The 21,081-nt window shown below is 39.8% G+C and overlaps 1 protein-coding gene across 1 annotated transcript in view; it reads right to left on the reverse strand.

The window, feature by feature from the left end:
• LOC126470959 (Down syndrome cell adhesion molecule-like protein Dscam2) overlaps nt 1–21,081 on the reverse strand; it is a 242,310-nt gene that overhangs the window by 119,926 nt on the left and 101,303 nt on the right. The window contains exon 7 of the mRNA XM_050099008.1: nt 13,334–13,602. Within this exon, the coding sequence (XP_049954965.1) occupies nt 13,334–13,602 (269 nt within the window). The remainder of the gene's footprint in view (nt 1–13,333; nt 13,603–21,081) is intronic.

Here is a 21,081-nt window from a genome sequence, read left to right on the forward strand (position 1 = left end):
AAGGATTCTGCAGCAAATGAATGTTAAGGACATTCATCTGTAATTTTGTGGGTCCATTGGTTTACTCTTCTTGTATACACAAGTCACCTTCACTTTTTTCCAGTCACCAGGACTCTGCACTGAGTGAGAGATTCACAGTAAATGCAAGCTAAGTAAGTTGTCAATGCTGTTGAGTGCTCTTTGCAAAATCGAATTTGGATTCCATCCAGATCTGGTGCCTTATTTGCTTTCAATTCCTTCAGTTGTTCCTCTGCACCGGAGATGCCTATTACTATGTGCTCCATATGAGTGTCTGTGCAATGGTCAAACAATGGTGTGTTTGCATGGTTCCCTTGTGTGAACAATTTCTTAAATGTGAAATTTAAAATTTTGGCTTTACTTTTCCCATCTTCTATTACCCTATCAGGCTGGTCAACAAGTGACTGGATAGAAGCCTTAGACCCACTTAGCAATTTCAAGTAGGACCAGAATTTTCTTTGGTTCTCGGCAAGGTCTTTACCTAAGGCATGGCAGTGGTAGTTGTTGTAAGGATCATGCACTGATCTTTATACAGATGTACAAGTTTCTATTAACTTTTGCCTGTTGTCATTTGAATTTTCTCTTTTGAACTGAGAGTGCAACAGCCCTTCTTTCCTCAACGTTTTTCAGATTTATTTGTTAAATCACGGTGGGTCTTTTCCATCATTAATCCATTTAAATGGCATACATTTCCACAGAGTACAAATTGCAGTCTATTTAAATTTTGCCCACAATTCCTCTTCATCCATCATACTGGAACTAAATAATACCAATTCATTCATTTTCTAAGTGGGTTGCTAACAACTGTCTATCTGCTCTTTCTTGCAGAAATACTCAACCAGTATTCTTGAATTATGGTCACTAACCCTTGTCTCTATACTGACACCATCAATTAGATCAGGCCTGTTTGTAGCTACAAGATCAAAATATTTCCACTGCATGTTGGCTGTCAAAATAGCTGCTAAAGACAGTTTTTGGAAAACGTGTTCAAAAGAACTTCACAAGTCTGTCTTTCTGCACCCCCTACAATGAAACCATAAATGTCCTAATCTGTACTCATTTGGTTAAAGTTACCTCCAACTAATATTGCATGATCTGCATACTTCTGTGCTACTGACCACAGACTTTCTTTGAATGACTCTAAAACTCTCACAGAGGAATTAGGTGGCCAGTGAAAACATTCAACAATTAACTTGATTTCAGATAGATCTGTTATATGTGGACAGATAACTTCACTGTCACAGTCAAATTCAACTTCAGTAGAGACAATATTTTTGTAACTTCAATGAACACACCCCCTCCTATGGCATCTAATCTGTCTTTTTGATATACGTCTCATGAATCTAAATATCTCCTCCCCAAAAACAGTATGTAATAAACAATCAGGCAAACTGTGGGCTTTGTAGGGGAAACACAGACATCAAACCTTCTATAAGTGTACCACTAATAGATATCATGAAAATCAGTACATGACTTGGGCTGATAAATGACCTTTCTACGGGTTAAAGTCACATTAAATGTTCACAAAACTAACAAGAAAATATCACAGAGAAATGTTGGAGCTGTTTGGAAGTGCTCCTTCTTCAGAGAAAATAATTCAAGAAAGTGAAGAATTGCTTAAAGCTATAGCTACTTCCAGAATATAAATATGGAGTAAAATGACTGAACAAAGAGATGTGAAATAAAACCATTCATGCATGTGTCAAACTGATTAAGAACTCATATAATAAACATCCAACCAGTCAGCTACAAAGTAACACCATATCTAGCCAACCTGTCCATGAGCTGCTACTCAGTGTCAAAGCTATCCAAAGAACTAGGCAATTAGTGATGCAGCATGATGGTGAGAATGAGAATAACTTACTCCGGACTCAGTTTTCACTGGATGAACTCTGGAAAGCTATTCACATAATTAAGTATAATAATGCACCCTGCAGGACTGATTTAACAACAGAACAAATTAAACATTTCAGAATGAGACACAATTAAATACTTCTTAAGATTCTCAAACAACTGCCTCATCACCTTCCAAATTCCTGAGCTCATAAAGGAATACTTCACTATTGAAGCATGGTAAGGCATATATTGATGCTAAGAATTTTTCTACTCATGCCATCTCTTTGAATTTCTGGAAAGAATTAAACACAACCAAATTACTAACCTCGTGGGAAAGTCCTTAAACTCACAGACAACATGGAAGATTGCTATGAGCCAGGATATGTGATCGGCATTACCCTTGTACGTCTTAGTGCTGCTTATTATACCACCTACTATAGATGACTTACGTTTGATGAAATCTGTCAAGTGCATCTTGCAGATTCAATGCCTCTAAGTTTCATTACTGAATAATGTCAGTGACTGGAGTACTCAGTGGAACGAGCTAGTTCATGGAAGGGTTCTTGCTCACCTTCTGTATAGCATTTACACCAATGACCAACCATGTCACCTGGAAGAAAAGCTACTACTTACCTATATTCATTACACAGCAGCAGAAGCTTAGAATTGCACATTTGAATTAAAGTAAATGATAAACTGACTATAGTTGGAGCCATAAATGATGGCAGTAGAGTTTAAATTTGTTGTGTACACATGGCGTCACTCATCCTTCATTAGTCAATGGGCATTCATTAGTTTTCTGAGTGCTCTGCTGTGAAAGTTTTAGCCAATGTGACCGTTAAACATGGTTATTACGAGTTGTTTGGGGAATTTTTATTCCATTTGTTGTGAGTCATCATGGTTGATGGTGTTGGTAAGTGAAAATTCTCCATAAACAAGTGCAAGACATAATTTAGAATGAAGAAGAAAATGGCCGCCCTATCACAGATGTTGTCAGATCTCAGGAATGCACAGCAGAAGCAAGTGATGTTAAGATCAAACTATTCAGCAGATTGCCTGTGAAGATAATTTATCCATCGAGACCAGTGGAAGCCCAAATTTCAGACTGCCAGGGAAACATCACCACCATGAGAAGCCTTGTTACAAATTTAGAAGACTTTGACAAAGATGTTCTAATGTGAGTTGTGCTCAATATGTATAAGACAATCAAATTTCGCGCTGTCAAAAATATTACATAGAAAATGTGTGAAAATATAAATTAAATTTTAAAGGTAGTGTTACCTCTGTATGTAGAAATGATGAAAGAAAATTTTTAATGGAACATAGTAATATCATGGCTTCTAGGGCACAGTTTTTAAGAAGGATTCTTAAAATAAGAAAATCTGGCAGTCAGAACTTTTTTACTTGGATTAAACATGGATGAACCAGAATCTTATGAGGAAACTTTGTTGTATACATAATGATGGTTCAGGTAGCTTTAAAGTACAAGTTGGTAAAGGTGGACAAGTAATAGTACTTCACACTAGTTCTGCTTCCAGGTTCATTTTGGAAAGCAAATTTGTGTTCTGGGCAAATATAGGGGATTATCATTCTGAAATGAATTCAGAGACATTTATATTAAGGTTTAGAAAACAGTTTCTCCCTTACTACCCTGTGAACTCAGTGATTGTTATGGACAGCATGAGTTATCACTTAGTAGTTGTTGACAAGAGACAAGTATAAAAAAGCTAGATATCATGATTTGGTTTGCAAGTAAAAAGATATGCACACTGCCAATCAAACTTGCACTAAATTGCAGAATCTTGTAGGGCTTCATAAGCCTTCTGAAACAGCTTATGAAATTGATTGTATTCCACAGGAACATAGACATACAATTTTGCATTTGCCACCATATCATTGTCAGTACAATCCAATAGAGCTTATATGGGCACAAGTAAAAAGATATGTTGCAGAAAGAAACTTTACATTTAAAATTACTGACACAGAAAGGATTTTGCTTGAAACACGTGACAGCATAGCCCCTTCAGCATGAGCTGAATGTGTTCAGCACACCAAATGGCTACAAGAGGAGGATATGGAGAGGAAAATTTTAACTGACACTCTGCTTGATTCTCCAGTCATCACTCTAAGGCCAATGTCAAACACTGACCAGGACTGCAGCAATATAGATGATGAAAGCTGTAGTGATTGAAAACAGTGCTGGGGCACACATAAAATGTTAGTGTTGTCTTTTTGTTCTAAGGCTGTAATAAAAGTTTCATTTAGACCAGATGTGTTTTAATTTATTTTGAAGCATCTTCAGTGGACAGTATTTTGGCACCTACAGTGTTGAGACTCTTGGTTACTGTTGTAACTCAGACACACAACACAAACAAGAAATGCACAAATTTATTAGATTGTGACATGTTCACCAATCACCATAATGTGCAGTGAACACAATAAGAAAAAGCAAATGTGTGCAAGCAGTAATAACATGATAACTGAGAGCAAGCATAGCTCGGTGGGATTTTGATAGGCACTCGCCCATGATGGGCTCTATCGGGAGTTCACAGCATTGCTCTCCCATGGCGCACTCTCATGGATGACAACACACTTCTAATGCACATGGCTCCCAAGTGTGCACACATTACTTCATTCCTCTTCCCTTGTGGAACAGCTCAGATTCACGAGATGTCCATGAAGTTCTCCTCTGTGAGGCTCTGACTGAGGTTATATACTGCTACTGGGGCATATGGCTGGAAGTACTTGGGGCATGGGCAGTGTTGCAGCCCACCTTCTCATGCCAACTCATATGATAGGATGGGTGACGTTGGCATGAGCTCCATGCACACATCAGGTCCAGGGCCTGGTGGTGGTGGTGTCCCCACAGTTGGCACATGAGGTGGAGGAGATGACTCTAGTGTGGATGGTAGCTGCATCAGTACTGGTAGCGGTATTGGAGAAGCTGCGCCAGGTTCGCCCACTGGTGATAGGGGACCCCTCGTATGTTGTGGCAGGACCCTGTGGCATCAGGTGATCTGTTGAGTGATGCAGAGTGGTGTGGCAACATCAGTGTCCTGGCAGAGGGTGGCCAGGTTTCCATATGCAGTCGCAACTGGTTGTAATGTTGTGCGCAGAGGTCGTCCTCCATATGGGCACTGCAGAGGCGGCAGCTGTGGCATCGGGAGATGATGGCAGGAATCCATTTTGGGTGACAACCAAAACCACATGTCTAGACAGCCACCCAGGGCTGGAAAAAGAACAATGGCTGGATGAGTTGGTGTCCCTGACTGGTTTGCAGGAGATGCAGGTATATCCAGGGTTGATGCCTGTGGGGTAGTTTGATGGGCTGTTGTCAGTGAAGGGTGTAAACCGATAGGAAGACAGAGATTGATCCAAGGCAGTGTTGGACAGGGATTGAGTCGCATACTTTTTCATTTGCATTTTGAATGTTCTAACTAACTTTTTGGTCTCACGATTGGACTATGGATGGAAGGGTGGGATGAAAATGTGGCAAATCCCATGGGCATTGCAGATGGGGGCAAACTCCTGCAAAACAAATTGAGGGCCATTATCAGAGACAAGCATTGCTGGAAGTCCTTCAATGGAAAATTTTTTCGACAGGGCTGCCACGGTGGCAGAGGTTGAGGTTGATGGGCCACGAAGAACATATGGAAACCAATAGAAAGCACCAATTACTATTAGCCAGTATGCATTAAGGAAAGGGCTAGAAAAATCGATGTGGTGACACTCCCAGGCCTGAAAAAGGTTGCAGCTACAGAGACAGCATTGCCCATGGAGCAGCTTACTGTGATGTGGATTGAGAACATGCTGTAACCAAACAAATGATGTCACCATCCAAACCAGGCCAAGAAACACAGTGGAAGGCTAATGCCTTGGTATGTGACACACCCCAGTGATCAGTGTGCAGCAATTGCAAGATTTTCGAATGGAGAGCCAAGGGAACCACTACGTGAGGAGCTAAATAGTCCATTTCAAGGAGCAGAACACCATCCATGATAGAGAAACAATTCTGAAACACACAGCAGCTATGGAGGGGGTCAGATGCCTGCCATGGAGGTGCCTCAGGCCAGCCATATTCTATGAAATGTACGGCTTTTCATAAAATTGTATCAGCATAACCTGAACACTAGTGATTGGAAAACCACTGACAGTTTGTTGAGCACATTCATCAATGCAGAAACAGAGTAACTCCTCCCAATCAAAAACTGGGTTCAGATGGACTGGAAGATAGGAGAGCACATCAACATTTGCATGTTTAGCCCTGGGGTGGAAGTGCATCCTGTAGCTGTACTGAGAGAGGAACAGTGCCTAACATTGAAGGCAATATGCTAATTTGTGTGGCAATGACGCTGAGGGGTTAAACTGTGAATCTACCGGCTTATGATGAGGTGGAATTTTACACCATAGCGGAAAACATGAAAATACTTTAAGGCATAAACCATGGCAAGTGCTTCTTTCACTATTTGTGAATATCTTATGTCAGCCAAACTAAGGGTCTTTGACATGTATGGAATAGGCTGCTCAGAGCCATCAGAATATTTATGAGCTAACTTTGCCTCCAGCCCATGCTGGGATGAATCTATTGCTAACACTAGATGCTGACACAGTTGGTAGTGCAGATAGTAACATAGACTTCAGTTTGAGAAATGCCATTTCACATGCCTGCGACCACTGGAAAGGCATCTCCCTATGCAGCAAGTCAGTAATGGTTGTGCGACCAATGTTGATGATAAACAACCTTAACTAAAAAAACCTGGAGTTCCTTCACCAACACAGGACACATAAGAGGAACAATGGCAGAGGCATTCAGATGAAGGCGTTTGATACCAGCGCTAGAGACCTTGAACCCAAAATAAACAACAGAAGGGTGAAAAAAGGGGCACTTTTCCAAATTACACTTTAACCCAGCGTACTGCAATATCGAAAAGAGCATATGTAAGTTGTTGAGATGTTCATCAGTGGAGCAGCTGGAGACCACAATATCATCAAGATAGTTGGCACAGACAGGCACAGACGTCATGAGTTCTTCGAGAAAATGTTGAAAAATAATTGAGGCCCTGGCCTTGCCAAATGGTAACTGCAGGTATTGATACATGCCAAAATGCATGTTAATGAACAAGAGGCATTGAGAATCAACACCAACAGGAAGCTGCAAATACACATCATAGAGGTCAACCTAGGAAAAATACTGACCACTACTGAGCTTAGCAAAAAGTTCGTCAGGGCATGGCAAGGGATACATGTCTGTGATTGTGATAGACTGAGCGTTGACAGAAACTTTGAAATCACCACAAAGGCATAACCACCCCACTGGCTTCTTGACAATATTGGGTGATGCTGGAGGCTATGAGCCTGTTGACCTCCATGTTCACTTGGTCATGGAGCACCATTCCCACTGTGCGAGCCCAAAAGAAATGGGGTCTGGCTGAAGGTTTCATGGTGATGTGGGCTTTGAAATTATTGGCACAATCCAAACCCACAGAAAGCATGGTGGAAGATTCAGAGCACAAAGAGCTGAGCTATGTATAGGGCACTTGATCAGAGACAAGATTAACTACATCGGAAACAGTAAACCCAAAAAGGTTAAAGGCATACAAACCAAACAAATTTCCAGTCTGTGCAGTGTTCACCACCAGAAAAGTCAGTGATGTACCATAGATTTATAATGACTGGAGCTAAGAAACTATATGAAATCTGAATGCTATGTTTATTATAAGTGACTAATGTATGTGACACTCGCGCTAAAGGGGGAGAAACCAAGTCCATGCATGTCTGCAAATTGAGTTATGCAGCTGCAGCTGTGGCTGTGGCTGCTGTAATGAGCTGGACTGGCCGGTGTGATGTTTTGCTCATATTTGGACCACTACCACCATATCATACCCCTATGAACCGTCCAATAAACAGCGGGGGAAGTGGGCTGAACTTCTGCAACATCACACCATGATTCAATTTGAGTACCCAAAGCCCTCAAAACCTCAACCTATTGTGTACTAGCCAGAACATTAGAGAGGGAGGGGTTTTCACATTGAATGGACCGCTCACGAAAATCACGATTGGGGGCCAACTGAAATCATTTGGTCAGAATATGACTCTTAATGGACATCAGTGACAATGATGGCTTAAACTGTGAAGGCCAGCTACCCAAGTCTTATAGAATGTTCTGGTTTCTTGTGGTACCAATAGAACTCAATCTCCATCCAAGATGCTGCATCCTCTCTACCAAAAAGTCCGTAATCCAGTCACAAATTTCACTTGATGCCTCATATGACCATAATTTTGATAGTAAGCATAAGCATGGCACTGACTCAAATGCTTTTCAGAAATCAAGAAATACTGCATCTACCTGACTGCCTTGATCCAATGGTTTCAGTATGTCATGTGAGAAAAGTGTAAGCTGGGTTTCACATGATTGATGTTTTTGGAATCCATGCTGGCTGGTGTGAAGATCATTCTGTTTGAGATACCTCATTCTGTTTGAGCTCAGAATATCTTCTAAAATTCTACAACAAATTACTGTCAAGGGTATTGGATGGTATTTCTGTGGATCACTTCTTCTGCCCTTCTTATAGGTGGGGGTGTCCTGTGCTTTCTTCCAACTACTGGACACAAGTTTTTGTTCAAGGGCTCCAAATAGACTATAGTTACAAGGAGGGCTAACTCAGCTGCAAATTCAGTATAGAATCTCAGAGGGATTTTATTGGACCTTGGATCTTAGTTTAGTTTTAACAATTTCAACTGTTTCTGAACACACTGATCTAATACTTATGTCACTAAACTTTTTGGTCATACAAGGATTAAACTGGGACAATTCTCCTGTGTTTTCCTTCGTAAAGGAACATTTGAAATCAGATTTAAGCATTTCAGCTTTAGCTTTGCTATCACCAATTTCTGTTTCTGAGTCATTTGCTAGGGACAGGACACTAACTTTGGTGCCACTAACAGCCTTTACATTTGACCAGAATTTATTTGGGTTTTGAGAAAGATCATCTGACAGTATTCTGCTACAGTAGTCATTGAAGGCTTCCTGCGTTGCTTTCTTAACAGCTAAATGTGTTACATTCATTGTCTCTCTATCTACAGCCCTATGCTTAGTTTTACACTTGTTATGCATCAGTCTGTACTTGTTTAGAAGTTTGTTTACAGTGAATGTATACCTAGGAAAGTCCCACCCATTATGAACTGTTCTACTGGGTACAAAACTGTTCAGTGCATGATCAACTATTCTTTTAAATTTGAGCCATAGCTCCTCTACATGCTCATGCCTTGTGCTGAAAGTTCCAAGTTTCTCATTGAGATACCACTCTACTGATTTTTTGTCTAGTTCACTGAACATAGATATCCATCTGCTTATTGTAGCTGTCCTTTGTACTTTGGTAATTATTGTTGCCACAACCACATCATGGGTACTAATATCAGTTTTGATGTAGACATCCTCAGAGAAGTCAATCTATCTGTTGCCATTAGGTCCAATATATGTCCTTCATGAGTGGGGTTCAGAATTATCTGTTGTAGGTAGTTTTCAGAGAAGGCATTTAGTAATGGGTCACAGGATGTCCTATCATGCATACTACTAACAAAATTTAAATTTTCCCAATTGATTGTTGGGTGGTTAAAGTCTCCACTGATGATTACAGTATGCTTGGTGGACTTACATAAAAGTGAACCGAGGTTTTCTCTGAAGTTTTCTGTTGCATCTGGAGAAGAGTCTCATGGTCAACAGAAGAATACAATTACCATTCTATGCTAATCCCTGATACTGAGTCTTGCCCAAGCAATCTCACTTGCACCTTCAATTTCTATCTCAGTGCATTTGAGTTTCTTGTTTAATGTAACAAATACACCACCTCCATTTCCCATTAGCCTGTTGTTTTGACGTACACTTAAATTTTCCCCAGAAACCTCAATGCCATGAATCTGAAGTTTCAACCAGCTTTTTTTTACCTAGGATTATGTGAGCTTCACTGTTTTTCAGGAGCCCTCCAAACTCTGGCACTTTGTTGTGAATGCTTTGGCAGTTAACCACTAGGATTTTAATAGTCTCACTTTTGCGAGGCATTGCTTTCAATCTTACACTAATACTCCTGTGTTCCCTACAGCTATCATTATCTGGATTGGATGGAGAGCTTCCTAATCTGAATAATAAAAAAAAAGGTTGCAGCTTCTGATGTATAGTGCACACCTGATCCATTAGGGGTGCTCTACATTACTCAACCCTATAGTGCAAGTCTAGGAATCTGCAGCCTAAATTGTCACAAAACCCTCAAAATCTTTGGTTCAGTCTTTCCATTCATCTCAGAACCAAGGTACCATGGTCATTTCTGGGGTCAATGCTGCAAATTGTGAGTTTCGTTGAAACTCCTTGTGCAGGGCTGGTCTTCTCAATCTTCTCTGCTAGTCACTGGAATAATCTGAGTACGACCTCAGTGACCAGGTGACAGGTATCATTTGTTCCAATGTGCAGAACAATCTGCAGTTGGTTGTGCCCTGTTTCCTTAACAGCTGCCAGAATAGCCTCTTCATCATGTTGAATGATGCTCCACAGGCATTCACACTGATTGCACCTGGTGCCCCTTCCCATCCCTTGCTGCCATTTTCCTAGGGGGCACCATCATTCACCATATGTTTGAGCTGCCAACAATGGTAATAGACCCCTAACATTTTGCATTTGCCTCTTCAAAACAGGTATCCCAAGTAGGAGAACTGATTTCCACTGGCTCAGTTCCAGTGAAAGACAGAACCTTGAACTTGTTGGTTAGGGGGTTATATATACCTCCCTGAGTCCTCCCTGGTACCCATCTACCCTGTACAGGATGCTTAGATCCACCACTGAAAAGCCACTTGTGGTCAAGTGGATGATAATGACAGATCCCATATTTCCTGCAGAGGAACAGGATCCACAGAAGAGGATAGTATTTGAAGTACCTTTGGTACCAATATCACCAGTAGATACCTCTCAGGAGCGCTTCCAAAACACAACATACAGCTGCCAATCATCTCACAACAGTCACTGTGTTTTCCACCTGCTTATGAACATCAACCAATTCCTCCTGTGTTCAAGAATAGCATTTACAGCAGGGCTGCATTTTGGCAAGTGTAATGTATTACAGGATAATGAACAAATAGCTTTAAACTAAGTCTGCTAATTGTCACAACACTTCAACTCACATCTAGTAACCTATGCTGATGACACCTCCCTCTTATTGTAAATCCCAGCTACTAACATTTAAAACAACTGCTTGTCATGAGGCTGAAATAAACAATATTTGTGGTATTACATCAGCAGAAACAGATAGCATTAAATTTCTTGGTGTCTGCCTGGACAAAAATCTCTGTTGGGTAAACCGCATTACTTCTATGTGTGAGAAAATCAGCAGTAGCTTGTATCTTATGAGTCAGTTGGTAAAAATAGTGCCAAATCCAAACACTAAAATTTGCTTACTATGGAACATTTTATGCATTTCTTAATTATGGTATTGAACTGCGGGGTTGTGCGGCAGACCTGCACCTGAACAGAATGTTAGTGTTACAGAAAAGAGCCATTAGGTTAATGCATGGAGAAAGTACAGAGAGTCCTTTGGTGAAACCTTTATCCAGCATAAATATCTAACAGTATATTCCTTGTATTTGTATAAACTTATTATATTTTTTTCTGAATAGTAAAAATAACCTAAATAAGTGCAGTGATACATATATTAATTATACTAGAAATAAGGGGAACTACTTGAGGTAGAGGACAAAATTAAAAATAGTTGAAAGTAGTCCTTACATTAATAGGCAGATATGGTTCAGCAAGCTGCCAAAGCTTTGAAAACTTGTGAACCAAAGCTGTTCCAAAGGAAGTTAAAAGTCTTCTCAGTACATAAATGTTTATATTCAGTCAGTGAATTCTAATCTACTTGCTCTCTCTTGTAACTCATAATTAGAATATTAAGACATATGTATGTACCATTACTGTATGTAAGTGCTATCTATAGTAATCTAATCAACCTATGTATGATGTTTGCAAAAGACATCAGCTTGATGACCTACACACAAAAAATGTAAATAAATAAATATTTTAATCTGTTGAGCTAAAAAATTACTACCGTAGTATCATATGAGAACTGAAGCAAATACACAAAACAACATATCTATTAAGGCACCAGAAAAACGTATGGTAAAAATTACTAGTGTTTAAAAACTTTTTGAGGTTGAGTATAGTTATTTGCAAACTCGAAAATAGGGCTAATTTATTCTTCTTCTTCTTCTTTTGCTTCTTCTTCCTGAAATGTTTCTGCTGATGCAGGTTGTTCACAAAACCTCCTCCAATCTTTTTTTCTCCCAATGTAGTTCTCTTTGATTCACATCATCCTTCACCTGCTCTCTCCATCTTGTTAGTGATCTTCCAATCACTTTTCTTCTATGTTCTGTCCATTCCAGAGCTCTTCTTGGTAGACTTTCTTTTCTGATTCTTTTAACATGACCAATCCAATTCAGCCAATTGTTTTCCACAATTTCCTTCAGAGGATTGATCTGAAGCATGTATCATATTTTTTTATTTCTTATCCTGTCCTTTCTCATCTTACCCAGGATCCCTCATAGAAAGTGCATCTCTGTTGCTTGTATTCTACTCAGATCTTTCTTTGTTAAGTCCCACCATTCTGATCCATCATTTTCAGGTATCAAATAAGCCTTAAAACAAAACCAATATTGTAACTGATGAAACCTTTGAGCAGATCTGTTAGGTATGATGTTCAACATGGCTCTGATGAAAGATGGACTGGTCTGAAGAAAAATATAAAAATTAGGACCTGTACTACTAACCTTTTACATCTGTCTATACTGTAGTATGATTTAATGGAAAAATTGTTGTGAATATGCCACTTTTTGTAATATTCTCTTAAAACTACTACTGCACTGTTGTATCATTACTATTTATATGCTGTATATGTGTATGTTCTATGTATCGATAGCTATGTATATACAGAATGAATTAGGCAAAGGTCCCAACTTCGAGTTCTGGTCTGGCACACAGGCTTAATCTGCCAAGAAGTTTCAAATCAATGCACACACTGCTGTAGAGTGAAAATTCATTCTGGAAACAATATCCCAGGAGTGCTAGTCCCACAAGGTATTCAACAGAACTTCTGTGAAGTCTGGAAGGCAGGAGATGGGGTAATGGTGGAAGTAAAGCTATAAGGGTGGGTCATGAGTCATGCTTGGCGGTAAAGCACTTGTTCACAGAAGGGAAAGGTCCCAGGTATGAGTCACAGTTCAATATACAGTATTAATCTGCCATGATGTTTCAGAATATATTTATGTTTTCTTTTATTCTCCATACTTATATTACATTTGTGTATTTGACTCATTCTACATCCAAGTGACTAGCTCACACCTCTGGATCTATATTAATAAACAAATAAATAAGATCTTCAAATAATATGTACTTTTTAGGGGCAATTAATATTGCATTATTATAATATACATATTTACTTACTTCTTCCTCCAGTACTGATGTGGATCAGGTTGGCCTACAGCACGGCATGATAGTCTTAGAGTTTCATGAAGAGCTGTAGTGATAAATTTACCAAATGAGGCTATCTTTGCTGGAGCATTATCAGTTGGTGCTTGCACTATATGCCTTGATTCTGATCCCTCTCCAACTGTTGTAACTGCTGTTACCCAGAACTCATACTGATTGTCCGTTTTTAAAGGTGAAACTATGTGGTGAGTTCGTTCAGCAGGAATGTCAAATTTATCTTTATCCTGAAAAAGTTGGTATATTCAAGTTTGCTTCTTGTGATGAGAGTTACTTTAAAATGAGAAACAAATACAGATGATGGACATACTGTCCATTACCAGAGGAAATTTTCTGTAGCAATAATCCCATTTGATGAGTTTTCCATACTTACTAGATTACTTACTTAGTTATTACTATATTAGGGCCACATTATTAACTACTAAATTTGACTCTATGGGGATGTCATGTTCACAGCAATAACAAAATCATGTCCCATCATATAATTCAATGGTACACAGTCACTTAAGTAGTCAGTCAGTAGTGCTGACAAATGAAGCATGCTAATGAATTTATACTAGTGTCAATACAAAACAGATCCTGTGATGTAAGTGTCTGAGTCCATCATACATGCACTCTTGTAACACATTTTTGAGCTATTTTGTTTAAGTTACAGGAATGATTGTATCACAAGAAAACAGCAAAATGTTACTAAAATTGTGGAAGACAGCCAAATGTTGATGTCTTAATGTAAGTTAGGTTTTTTGATTAATTTGTGTTAACAGATGCTTCATCATTAAAATACAGCATCTCTTATAACAGTTGTTAATTCATAATATATTCCTGGTGACTATGTACCACACAGACACATGAATTGCACATTTTCATAGATACCTAATTGATTACCTGCTTCTCAGGACAGTTCATTGAAGAAAATGTCTTACCAGCTGCAATAATCACTCCTATTGTATGGATAACTATTATAACAATGGTTTTTGACTTGAGGCTACCATTTCGGCTCCATCATGCAGAAGGATGTCTATGTTTGGAGTCAGCTGATCCACTGCACATAGTAGTCATTACAGGAACTGGAAGTAGTGTTTGTAAAGTCAGGGGATCAGCTGCAGGGCTAAATCTTGAGCTCTGGAGCCTAAAAAGGAACATATGAGTGGTTTCCAGTCTGTGATATTCTCATAGACTGAGTTCATTTGACAGTGTCAAAGTATTTCCCAAATCATAATTTACTTTTTTAATATGACACTTCACATTCCCAAAAAAGGGAATTTTATGACAATACAGATTCCCAAAAAAGGGAATTTCAAGAAAACTATGTGAACTTCATCACCTTAAGTAGTCCTCCAGACCCAAATAAACTTCATGTTATTAAATGATTGTAGGACCTCATAGGATGGACTACATCTTTCAAGTCCACACCAATGCTAAATGCTTTTTTGCAACAGGACAAGAGCTGAGGGTATCAAGAACAGTGATTCATCACTGAACACAGTACTATTCTATTCATCAGCAGCCCACTTGGACCACTTCAAATGCAGCCATCTGTGTTGCAGTGTTAAGAGCAGCCTATTCATAGGACAGAAATTTCCTAGTCCAGTTGCATTTAAGCATCTGACCAACGGTACTGAATGACACAGAATGTTTCAGAGTATCCATTACTAGTTCATGGACGACAGGTGAAAATGTTAAGTGATTATGGGATGCTTGGTGCATAATAAGATGATCCACTTTTGCAGTAGCCAGACGTGTTTGTCTGGAGACTTGATAGTGAGTATGCCTATTTTCATGTTTCCATGTTGTCCAACAGCATGTTACTCTCATGTTCATGAAACGTATATGCATTACTACACCTCATAATAATGCTAACACACTCTGATGGCTATTCTATCTGTCACATGGAGTTGCAACTCTAATCATTTACATACCTGCCGAGAGTGTGTATGTATACAATGTTACATTGACACCGGGCAATGTCTTCTCATTGCTTCACTTTTTTGGTCAGGCAGAAATAACACTGGGCAACATAATTTCTGTGTTTTAATGTTAAAAAAAGTGTAACAGGTGATTATAACTGAGTTGTTTTGTGCTAAATTCAAATCTTTTTATAGGACTTTTCCATCACCCACAGTTTGTGAGTAATAACATTACTAACATTTCTGGTAATTGTACAGCTGAGTTAATGTAAAACATCAGCTAAAATATATTTTATCTACCTAAAATGTATTTGAAGAGTTTTTTGACTATACTTTGCTTGAGGAGTATCTCTTGAGTGTTGAACAGTAGTCTGCCAACATAGTTGAAGTCCATTTTCCCTGGTAGCCTTCTTCCATTTCATTGACGTCCTGGTGTAAACACTCACCATATTCATCGCTGACAGCTTTAAGGTTCTAAAGGAGGAGATAAAGATGGTCTTCAAAATGGATATTTTCAATAACATATTGCATACATCTCATTATCTTGTAGGTTCCAGTCAACTCACTAATTTGGTCTCTGTAATGTTCAGTCTTGTGGATTTATAGAAGATGTGTGACAACGTTTTTGAAAGAGAACCATGCAGCTCGTTCTCACATGTTTAACTGGCTTTCAAACTGCCAATCTTTCATAAGTTCACTAATTTGAAAGCCAACAAATACATCCTCTTTTAGCTTTGCTTCACTGATATTTGGGAATTTGATTTTTTGGAAGAGAAATGCACTCCTTTCATGATCCACTGATTTAACCATTGTCTACATTGTCAGTGGGTCATTAAACCCTAAACTTACTTCTTTCTTCCTTTCATTCATTTCACAAAATTTGTAATCAGTTCTAATTTCATATGTAATGGAAGCAACAGGATTTTCTCAGCACTTATTAGTGGTTGATGAACAATATCTGCCTGTCCTGGATTGAACGACTCTCTCTTTGGCTAGCTTTTATTAATATAATGACTGCCAAGTAGAATAGCTATCACCTTAAAATCTGCACATATCTGCCACAAATAGTCATCATATCAGAAACTGAATAGCAAGAGATGCATGCTCATGTAACTTTTCTTCATACCAAGTGTGTGAGCTATAGGCATGGATGGAAACTTATTTCCTTTATGTAGCAGGACCCATATCAAGCTGTCTTTTGAGGAATCAATGAACAATCACCACTCTTCAGTTTTATGTTCAACACCTAGTCATTCCATCAAATGGTCAACATTATTACAGAAAATTAGGTCCTCCTATGTAGAAAATGAATGCTCAAATTCCTTTTGGCCTTGATGGAAAAAAAACTTAACTCTGATGACATCCTGCAGTAGGTGCCAGCCATTCAATCTTGGAGCAAGTAACTCTGCTTTACTTTTAGTTAACCTGAGATTACAAAACACATCATTTAGACCCTCCTGTGTTAGGAAGTGAGGTTCATTTGTAGTAGCTCCTTCCACAAAATCTGGGTAATTCTGTTGTTGTCACAAATGTCATCAACATGTTCAAAATCTTCAGTCACATTTTTGTTATTTGGTGGAGTTCGTACAGGAGTGCATTATCCACGAGGCACTGGTCAAAATTCTGTTATAACAGATATATTTCACAAGCAGAAGTGGGAGTCTGTTTCATGATCTTTAGGTTCCCATCATGTCGTAGAAAATGAAAAAGGCATATGACATAACCCTTTTAACAAGCCAGTTAATACTGTTATAAATTTGCGACAATAGATTTCTGGAGCCCAAAATTTATTCTGACCTATTCTGTTATCAAAATAATACTCATAAGTGTTGTAACTTGGACACAAAACACAACCAAGGATGTTAATACACTTAATTAGACTGTGGCATGTATGTCAATCACCATAACATACACTGAAAAATAAGGTAAAGCAAATATATGCAAGGAGAAATAACATGATAACCAAGTGCAAGCATATTGTGGCAGGGTTTCAATAGGCACTTCCCTATGGTGGGCTGTATCAAAAGTTCACATTATTACTATTTCACAGTGCATTCTTTTGGATGACAACACACTGCTAATGCCTGAGGCTTTTAAGTGTGCATACATTACTTCATTCCTCTTCCCTCGAAGAACAGAATGGATTCAAGAGATGTTCATGGCATCTTCCCCCATGAGCTTCTGACTGAGATGATATGTTGGTACTGGAATGTATGGCTGGAAGTACTTGGGACACAGGCAGCATCACAGTATGCTTTCTCATGTCAACTCATAGGGTAGGATGGGTGACGATGGCTCGAGCTCCAACCCCAATTAGGTCGAGGGCCTTGTCGTGGTTGTGCCCACACAGTTGGCGACTGAGATGTAGGAGACAGCTCCACTGTGGATGGTGGCTGCATCATGTCTGGTGGCAGTATTGGATAAGCTGCACTAGGTTCATTCACCAGTGATGGTAGATCCTTTGATGCTGTGGCGGAGACCCAGTCACATCAGGTAATACATCGAGTGATGCTGACTGGTGTGGTGACATCAGTGTCCTAGTCGGGGTTGTCTGGTTATCTATGTATAGGTGCAACTGGTCACATTGACAAGCACAGGGGCCCTCCTCTGTATGGACATCACAGAGGCAGTGACCGCAGCAGCAGGAGATGATGGCGGGAACGTATTTTGGGTGATCACCAAACCCACATGTCCAGACAGCCACGACGGCTGTATGGGTTGCCTACTCTGGCTGGGCTGCAGGAGATGCAGGAGCATCCGCAGTTGGCATATGAGGAGCACTTCAGTGGGGCTGTTTGTCGATGAACAGTATGAACTGATAGGAAGACAGAAATTGATCCAAGGCAAAGTCAGACAGGGAATGAGTCATGCACTTTTTCATTTGCATTTTGAATTCTATAGCCAATATTTGTGGCCTCACAAATCCTACAGGCATTGCAGAAGGAGGTAAACTCCTGTGAGACAAACTGAGGGCCATTATCAGAGACCGACATTGCTGGAAGTCCTTTGATGGAAAAAATTGTCAACAGGGCTGAAACGGTGGCAGAGGCCAAAATTGATGGACAATGAACAATGTATGGGAACTGAGGGAATGCATCAACTATTATTAGCCAGTATGCATAAAGGAAAAGACTGGTGAAATTTATATGGAGATGGTCCCAAGCATGCAAAGGCTGTTGCCACCGAGACAACATAGCCTGTGGGGCAACATGCCATGATGCACATTTAGAACACGCTGTAATAAATCAACAGATGACACTGTTCAAACCGGGCTAAAAACCATGACAGCAGGCTTATGCCTTGATGTGTGACATCCCCAGTGACCAGCGTGCAGCTATTGTAGAATTTCCAAATGGAGAGCCGAGGGAATCATTACACGAGGAGCTGAATAGTCCATATCAAGTAGTACAAAACCATCAATAACAGAGAAATGATGCTGAAACACGTAGTAGTTATGGAGGCACAGATGCCCTTGATGGAGGCATCTCAGGCCAGCCATGTTGTAGACAGATCCATAAAATTGGATCAGTAGCGCTAAGATGCACCACCCGAGTGCTAGTGATTGGAAAATCACCAACTGTTTGAGGAGTGCATTCATCAGTGTGGAAACAGGGTAACTCCTCCTGATCAAAACTGGGATCCAGACTGGGCAAGAGATGGGAGAGCATTCAGCATTTGCATGTTTAACCATGGGGTGGAAGTGAATCTCATCATTGTACCGAGAGATGAACACTGAAGGAAATGTGCTGCTTCATCTGGCACTGACACTGAGGGGTTAAACAGCGAAAATAACAGATTTTGATCCATGATGAGATAGAATTTTACAACATACAGGAAAACATGAAACTTCTTTAAGGTATAAACATTGGGTTTATTTTTCTATTTGTGAATATGTAGTCTTCAATGCATATGCCATAGGCTGTTGAGAGCCATCATCAGAATATTTATGAGTTAACACTACGTGCAGCCCATGCTGGGGCACATTTGCCACTAACACTAAATACTAATTCAGTTGGTAGGTTATGTGGCAATGTGTAGACTGTAACATTGACTTCATTTTGGAAAACACCATTTCACATGCCTGTGACCAGTGGAAAGACATCCCTTATGCAGCAAGGCATTTAATGGTTGTGCAGCCACTGCTGCCCCTGATGATAATAATCAATCTCACATTAAAACAATCTGGAGTTGCTTGACTGACATAGGGCATAGAAGAACAACAATGGCAGAGACTTTCTGATGAAGGGATCTGATACCAGCACCAGAGACCTTGAACGAAAGGTAAACAATAGAAGGGTGAAAGAAGTGGCATTTTCCAAATTGCGTTTTAACCCGATGGTCTGTAACACTGATGAGAGCAAACATATGTTGTTGAAATGTTCAGCAGTGGATAGGCTGGAGACCATGACATCATCAAGATAATTGGCACAGCCAGGCACAGACCTCATGAGCTGTTTGAGAAACTGTCAAAAAATCACCAGGGTGCTGGCCACAGCAAATGGTAACCACAAGTATTGATAAAAGACAAAAGGCATGTTAACGACCAAGAGCCGTGAGAGTCAGTATCAACGGGAAACTGAAAATATGCATCAGAGAGGTGAATCTTGGAAAAATAACTGATTACCAGAAAGCTTAACAAAAACTTCATCATTGTGGAGCAAGGAATACGTGTCAATGATAGATTGAGCATTGACAGAAACTTTGAAACCACTGCAAAGAGATAACTGTCCCAAGGGTATCTTCTTGACAGTGACCAAGTGGATAGGCCATTCTCTGGATATGATTAGTTGGATGACCCAAGAGGCTGTGAGGAGGTTGAGTTCTGCCTCCACTTGGTCATGGAATGCCATCAGTACCAGGCAATCCTGAAAGACACGAGGTCTTGCTGACGGTTTCATGGTGATTTGGGCTTTTACTGGCACAACCCAAACCCAAAGAAAACAGGGCAGAAAATTCAGTGCATAAGGTGTTGAGTTGTGTGTAACACACTTGGTCAGAGACAAAATTAACTTCATTGGAAATAGTAAACCCGAAAAGGTGTCCAAACCAAATAAATGTGTCATGTGTGCATTGTTCACCACCAGAAAAGTCAGAAGACAAACCACAGATTTATGTGTGACTGACTGGGGTTGAGAAACCACCTAAAATCAGAAGAATTTGTTTTTGTGACTAATGTGTGTGACACTGGCTCTAAATGTCCATGTATGTTTGCATGTTGAGTAATGACATACAGCACCAGTGTCGACTTGCATGTGCAAAACCTTCTGATAAACCTTGACGTCAATAAAAAGCTTACAGGGTGCAATGGAGATTGCCTGTACACAGTTGACATCCATGTCAGCATTTGCAATAGGTTGCTGGAATTTTGCATCACAAACAGGAACAATGTGGCCCATTTTGTTGCACTGGTGCACAGCTTAAGAGAATCTGGAGGGAAGTACGGAGCACTTGTGTTGTTGTTCATTGCCTGGATTGCTATGCTGCTGTTGCTGCGTCATGGTTGCTCACACATGCACTGCTGCTACTGATATCGTACCTATGTGAACTGTCAGACAATCAGTGGGGGAAGCAGTTTAAACATCTGCAAAGTCACACCACAATTCAATTTGAGTACCTGCAGCCTTTGATACCTCAGACAACTGTGCAGTAGTCAGAATGTTGGAAAGGGAGGGGTTTTCACATTGAAGAATCTGCTCACATACATCACTATCAGGGACAAACTGATTGATTGCATCACGAACTATTTGGTCAGCATATGGCTCCTTATGTACATCAATGACAAATGGACAACAATGGCTT

This window comes from Schistocerca serialis, chromosome 3 (assembly GCF_023864345.2).
Source record: "Schistocerca serialis cubense isolate TAMUIC-IGC-003099 chromosome 3, iqSchSeri2.2, whole genome shotgun sequence".
Taxonomy (NCBI): domain Eukaryota; kingdom Metazoa; phylum Arthropoda; class Insecta; order Orthoptera; family Acrididae; genus Schistocerca; species Schistocerca serialis.